General features: G+C 35.6%; 1 protein-coding gene across 9 annotated transcripts in view; it reads left to right on the top strand.

Annotated features, from left to right (window-relative positions):
• Positions 1-1506: 1506 nt before the first annotated feature.
• The window catches only part of LOC306856272 (spectrin alpha chain, non-erythrocytic 1), a 32513-nt gene continuing 27002 nt past the window's right edge, over positions 1507-7017 (top strand). For 5 of the 9 annotated variants that reach the window (XM_079395436.1, XM_079395445.1, XM_079395438.1 and 2 more), the window contains exon 1: positions 4941-4991. In XM_079395436.1, the coding sequence (XP_079251562.1) occupies positions 4962-4991 (30 nt within the window). In that variant the 5' untranslated portion in view covers positions 4941-4961. Of the gene's footprint in view, positions 1638-4940; positions 4992-5177; positions 5367-7017 lie in introns of those variants that run through there. The other 4 variants (XM_079395437.1, XM_079395442.1, XM_079395440.1 and 1 more) reach the window with 2 other exon arrangements.

Genomic DNA, 7017 nt, shown 5'->3' with positions numbered 1-7017 from the left:
TAACCAAAGCTCAGAGACCAGGGGCCTGTTTCATAAAACAAGTTTACTGAGTAAGCCAGGTTTATTTCAGTTAGTCTGACTTTTTGTCAGTTGATTTGATTCAAAATAAGTCAGACTAACTGAAATAAACATGGCTTGTCTGGTAAACTTGTTTTATGAAACAGGCCCCTGAGTAATGATTCTGCATGCACAGGCTTTATACACAGTGCAGCGATTACTGGTTCTTGTTCATGTAAAAGGTGGTAATGGGCGACTTACACATCACCTGTGAATAGATAGGGCTTAGTCTACATTTGTGTTTTGTTTACCTAATGGTTGTAGAATGGGCTTTTCTTTGCAGAAGCATTCAGACACCCCAAAAAAAGTGATAAAAAAGGATAAAAAGTTAACTTACTAGCTAATATATATTGGTGATTATTTATAGGGTATCTGAGTTTTAACTAAACCAATTCTTAACTGAACTGAACTTAAACCAATTCAGGTTTTTAAATTAAAAAAATAATAGATTTAGCTTACATTTTTATTGATTGTGATTATGAATCATGACACTTTTTTGACACATTGTTTTCCTTTTATTACTTTTTATTTCCCTGAAGGCAGATGTTGCTACATTTCTCCTCCTAAATTCTCTGTACCCTCCCTTTTTCTCTCACACATTCAACATTGACACTCTTAAAATGCCAATTATTTCAAGAAAAAACTGTTAAACAGAGCAATTCTCAACTACAGACAAAACTGGGCTGTGAAAGAAACTGGTTACCACATTGAATGGCTCTTGGGTGATATGCAAGCCATTAGCTGCCAAAGTCAAAAGAATAGGCTGTTAACATATGTGTAAGCTACATAAAATGAGGGCTGAGTTTAATTGTGTGTCATTATTTCTGTTTACATAAGCACCATACTTTCTCTGATATTTCTGTTTTCCTAAACTTTAAAGATTATTAGCTAGCCTATATTTACAAAAATGTCTCCTTTACCGCATATTTTCTTCCATGAGGTACTACCAGAACATTTTGGTTTAGTCAGAAAAGAAAATAATGTTAGTCAGATAATCTCTGTCATCATCTCTGTCAAGCTGTATTTACTCAGAAACTGTTTCAGTTGATTTTATTATTATTATTATTATTGTTGTCCTGTTTTATTTATAGGCATTCTTGCAAATTTCACCTGAATGTGCCAAGACACTGTGATACAGCAGAAATCCTAGAATGTCGGCCAGATTTATTATGACTGTGTTTTCCAGACCAGGAGTACTGCCAGGAATTTAACATATAGACACAGAAGCAATATTAAATTCATTACAGTCAGGAAATGTAACTATCCAAAATTGACGTCAGCAGCAAATTGCAAAATCAAATGAGCCAGCATATATTTATGTTATATACAGAAATATAAATAAATATATTACATATATTTATTTTGTTTTAGGTAGAGCACAGAAGTTCAAAGCACTATGGGGCGCACTAGACAGCTTCGGCATTTTCCGTCAGCGTTCGGCTCGTTGCTGCAGTGAATGATGTCACTGTCTCGCGCAGCGCGTTCCATTCGATCGCTCGCGCTACGCTGCTATTTCATTCGTTGAGGTCGCCACCCGTTGCCACCCAGACCCAGAAAAACAGAGCAAATATTTCGGCAAGGTAGGATATTATACAGCATTTCAGTTGTACAGTTGTGTATTTTTACAAAGAAAACACGTTTTAGAGCAAAACTAAAGGAATGCTTTGGTTTATGTCGCGCTTGCTATGCTGAGTGCCGTGCTGGGCGTTTCAACGACCGTTTTCATCTGTTTAATGATATACAGGACAGCACATCTCTCTCATTGTACTATAAATGTAGAGTTATTACATTGTTATGCCAGTATCGCGAATTATATACGTTTTTCATACAAGCTTTTCATTGCCCTGCCCAATGGAGTCGTTAGCTGCAGAGCTAACCTATATTCAAGGCTAGATTATAAATTAAACATGCGCGGATAAGTTACAGGGAAGTGTGCAGGATTCATTTAAATCAATGTGACTGCATAGGAACATTTTAAATGATTAAATAAAAACCTAACTTAATTATATTAATTAGGTTTATATGGAAGGCATCAGTACTTGCAGATAAACCAGCAACCTCCAATTCCAAATGCTCTTCCAAACAAAGACATTCGTTTCAACAGTGTACCTTGTTCTATCGATTCAGTTTACAATTTGTGTATTTTCATTGGCTTAATGTGAATTTATAGACATATGCATTCAGGCTACAGAGGATCTACCCAGTGCCTGTTTCTCTCTTGGTCTGCCATTGGAAAAATGCTCTGAAATGAGGCCTGGGCTTTTGCTTGGCTTTTATTGTTTCCTGATGGTCTTCCTAAATGTACAGTGTTCATTATAAACATGCATAACCATAGCTTTGAGTTTTGGTTAGATGTTTTATTTCTATAAAATGCGTGAGTATTGGAAACCTCTGGTAATAACAATGTTTGGACTGTTATTAAAATAAAATATGCTGTATAAACTCTTTGAAGGCTGGTCATAATTATTTTATCTGTGTTATATTGTCACTACATTATATTCTGTAGTGCGTTATATTCTGTACCGCATTGTCTTCTGACTTGTGCAAAGTGTCAAAAATTTTAATGCTTTGCACTTTTGCTTTCGAAGCCATAGACTTTTATAGTGAAGCAGAGACTTAATATGCATGCCAACTGCTGACATGCCAACAGCCCTGCTGTGCAAATAAAAAAGCTCCTGAAGTCAAAAAGATGAATGTTTTGTGTTCAGACATTAGCATGCATTGCTTATAAACTGCGATATTCATACTGGGCCCCTTATTCATTATAATTTGTAGAGACAGACATAATTGGTTTGATATTAAAATCAGAAAGATATTAAAATCAGACCTGCTGATAATAAATTGAGGACCAAGCCTGCAAAAAATAATAAATGTAATAATAGGAAAATAAAGGAATAAATGACTTGCTCAAACAAATACAATACATTTTTAAAAATAAATTTAGTTCTGGATAATTATTAGTATTGGCACCAGAGATGAAAATAAATGTGCAACCATTTAGATCGCAAAATAATTTTGTGTAACTTCAATGGCATAAATAACACCAGTAATCATATATATTTATATTTATTTACATTTTTATATGGTGCAGTGTTATTTATGCTAAAAAGCAATAAAACAGTAGTTATGAATGTTCTGAATGTTACATAAACTGTTATGTTCTTGAAATCATTCTTGAGACATTTAATCTAAACTCTATCAGACGTAAAAGCTATATCTCTAATAATATGACTTTTCCAGTTTTTAGTTGCCCTTAATCAGTACTTGAGGTCTATTTTCAGATCTGGTGCCTCCGTGCAATTGTACATTATGAAATAACCTTGCTCTGCCTGTCATATCAGCATGTGAAATTTTACACTTTTGTCGGTCTCTGTACAACAGTGTAGACAGTCTAGTGTGTTTCGGAAACAAATACATCGATGTTCATTGTTCTCCTCATCCTGTTTCCTCAAAGGCTGATGGTATGCATTCTGAAACTGTTGAAAATCTTTCAAAGGGTGTGGTCTTCTGTCTCATAACGTAACTCATAACATGCAGGGTCTTCGTAAGGGTGGGTGGGGGTTTCCTTTGGGACATGTTGCCTTTGTGCAGCTGTGTAACTGTTTTAGTTGACCCCACCCAAGTGTCAGGGTCCCATACTTTGTTTAGTTTTGCAGTCAGTTTTTGCATATAAATAAGGCAAATAGTTGTTTAAATCTTCCATATTTTAGAAATTTTCTTGGGGCAGGTCATTATGGTGCCATTGGAAGAAAAAAACCCACGTGATTTTTGCATTCATAGCAGCTCTGTTTCCATAATGACGCAGATATTATTAAGAGACTAGTTACTGTTGTCTTAGGATGATGCCATGTATGGCTGATATAAAATAGGCCAAAGGCTGTGTGTTGTGCCATTGTCTGTTCTGGTTTCACATTGCATCCTGGTGTAACTCAAACCTGAAGTGGTCTACTTTATTTACCAGGCTCTAAGGGACACCCTTATTTTGCATTCACGTCTATTCTGTCACTTTGACATGTATCAGATGAACTCTTTCCCGTGGTCTGTGTTGTGTTATTGCATGAGCTGATATAATACTGCATGCTCTACCTTGGCTCAAAAAGGCCTGAATTTAACCAGGACTTGATTGTATGTATTAAATGGTTTATGTTGGGGCTGCACGATTATGGTTGAACTGATAATCACAGTTATTTTGCTCAAACATTATAGTTGGGATTTTTAATCATGACTGTTTTTGTTTGAGATTTTTGTTTTTACATTTGATCAGAATTATTGTACAAAATTACAGAGAATGTTAACTTTTATACACAGGATTTTTACCTTTTTTTCTGAATGATTATATTTATCATATGTACATTAACACACTGACTACATTATGAACTGGTAAAACCTTAAACATATTTCAAAACCTGAAATGGTGAAATTCCTAATATTAATTTTAATAAATCCAAATTATGTTATGGTATTTCTATTAAAACAACAAATACTTTATATTGTAGCACAGAGGTTGCATAAGTGCATTCTGCAATCACGTTCACAAACATTGTAGTCAAGATTCATGTTTGGATTTAGGCCTAATATAGTTTGTAATTTGTAGGTTTGCATCAAATGGCTCTTTGGCCTCTTAAAGGAACATAGACTGGCTGTATAGCACTTCCATTTGAGAAGAATTTTGCAAGTGGAGATTGGTAAAATGTTTAGGAAATATACCCAGCTGGCCCATATCGCAGACGATCATGATTGATTAATTGAGAGGAGCAGAAATCATGATTAAAATACTATTAATCATGCAGCCCTAGTTTATGTGCATTTGTCCCAGTTCTATTTTTATTAACCAATCTCAATGTTTTAACCAATAATGTTGTTTTATATTACGCCTTGTAGCCACCCCCGAGACACCTGTTACCATGTCCAAGTTTCTTAAGCCCAAACTGAAGGTAAAACATGTGAGTTTGTGTGTGTCTCTGTCCTGGTTTGCTGTGTAGTAGCAATGAGAAGATAAACTGAAAATTATCAATGTAGGAAGAGAAAAAAACTGTAGTATTTTTCTCCTTACTCTCTGGAAAAGAGAGACGCATGGGCTGGGCTCTACCTTGGCTGTCGCCCCACACAGGCCCGTCACTGCAGCGCTGATGCTTTTGTCTGCACTGCAGCGAGAGGCAGAGGAGATGGTTAGACAAATGCAGTCAGAGAGAGATTTTGTTTTATGCATACTCATGCACTCATCATCATCTTAAGAAACATCATCGCACTTACCTGAGCTGAACATAAGTGGTAGTATATGAGACAGGAGGATACAGGATATTTTTGAGGTCTGTGGATGCTTTTTTATATATAATGCATGGAAATGCTGGTTTATTTCAGGTTTTGTGTGTTTTTTGCATGGTTTGTGTGGGTGTTTTCTGCATGATGTAGCCTAGTTGATATGCTGCCATGGATTAAGTCTCATAAAATCTAACTTGAGTGAGATTTTTTTTTTTGATTCCTGGCAGCTGTGATGGGAGAACCTTTTTCCCTGCAGCAAACTATAATCATAAAAATTGCATGTTTTAAGATGGACACAATTTCAATGCATTGTCATCCTTAAGGTTAATTTAGATTTCAACTCTTAATCAATAAAGTAGTCGTTAACAGGATATGCTTTAAAGGTGTAGTCGACTCAAACATGAAAATTTACTTACCTTTCGGTCATTCAAGATGTAGATGAGTTTGTTTCTTTATCAGAACAGATTTGAAGAAATTCAGTATTACATCACTTACTCACCTTGTGAATGGTTGCTGTCGTAATGAGAGTCCAAACAGCTGGAAAAATATTGCATTAGTTATAATAGTTCATAATAAATTCATCATAAAGATTTTTTTCAGATATTTGTATCCGATTATTGTGAATTTGAATTCTCATTCTGACGGCAACCTTTCACTGCAGAGAATGCATTGGTGAGCAAGTGGTGTAATGCTAAATTTCTCCAAATCTGTTCCAGTAAAGAGACCAACTTGTCTACATTTTGGATGGCCTGATTGTGAGATTTTTTTTTTTAGCAAATTTTTATTTTTGCCATTTCTTTAAGTGTAAGGGTTTAAATAATATAGGTGCTTTTATCTGTATCTCTATTGCTGTTTTGGTATCTTCACACAGCTACTATTAGCCAAGCTAAATCCTTGGAGACAGCCCACCCATTTCCTCTAAATTCCTTAGGCCTGCATCCTTCCATTCAGACGTCAGCTCCTCTCGGATACAGATGTGTTACCATGGAAACTTCCAGGCTTTCAACGTGACCTCACTGCGTTCTCTGTATTCCTAGCTTGATAGTGGGAGTGCATTTAATGATAAGTGTTTCACTCGTGCTGAACACTGATGTTTGGAGTATGGGATCCATGTTGTGAAATATGAACACTTGAGGAAATTGGTGTCTTATTGCATCACTTCATTTTTCATGTCACCTTGTGATCTGATAAGAATCTAGTCTTTTTAGCAATGCAGCTGCATGATTGACTCACTGTAATGTTCTAGTTTTCCTGGTCAGTGGTTCTTTTTTCACACAGATGTCACTGTCTTCCGAATACTGCTTTGTAAATCTGTGTCACCTTCAGGCTTGTGGTTATTAATATCCTAGATCTTCTACAAGACAATCTTAAGAATGTCTATCAGGACAACCTTGTTATCAGGACAGAGCGGGAATAGGAGCCTTGATGCTATTAGAGAGTCCTGATTGTCTGGTTGGAGTGGGAATATCCTAAAACAGTAACAAAGGATCTTGTTGGCTTTAAACAAATGGTTAGGGATTCACTGATAATACAATTCTGGTTAAGTGAGATGTTCAAATCTAGTCACTTTTGATCAATTTAATTTAGCCCTGCTGAATAAAAGCAATTAGTTCTTTAAAAAAAGCTTACTGACCACAAACCAGTATGTATACAGTGTCAACCAGTACTGATATATATTTTTTTAAATCACTAATATAC

The sequence above is a fragment of the Barbus barbus genome (genome assembly GCF_936440315.1).
Source record: "Barbus barbus genome assembly, chromosome: 36".
NCBI lineage: Eukaryota > Metazoa > Chordata > Actinopteri > Cypriniformes > Cyprinidae > Barbus > Barbus barbus.
The sequence above is the reverse complement of the archived record's forward strand: the minus strand, read 5'-3'. Positions and strand labels throughout refer to the sequence as shown.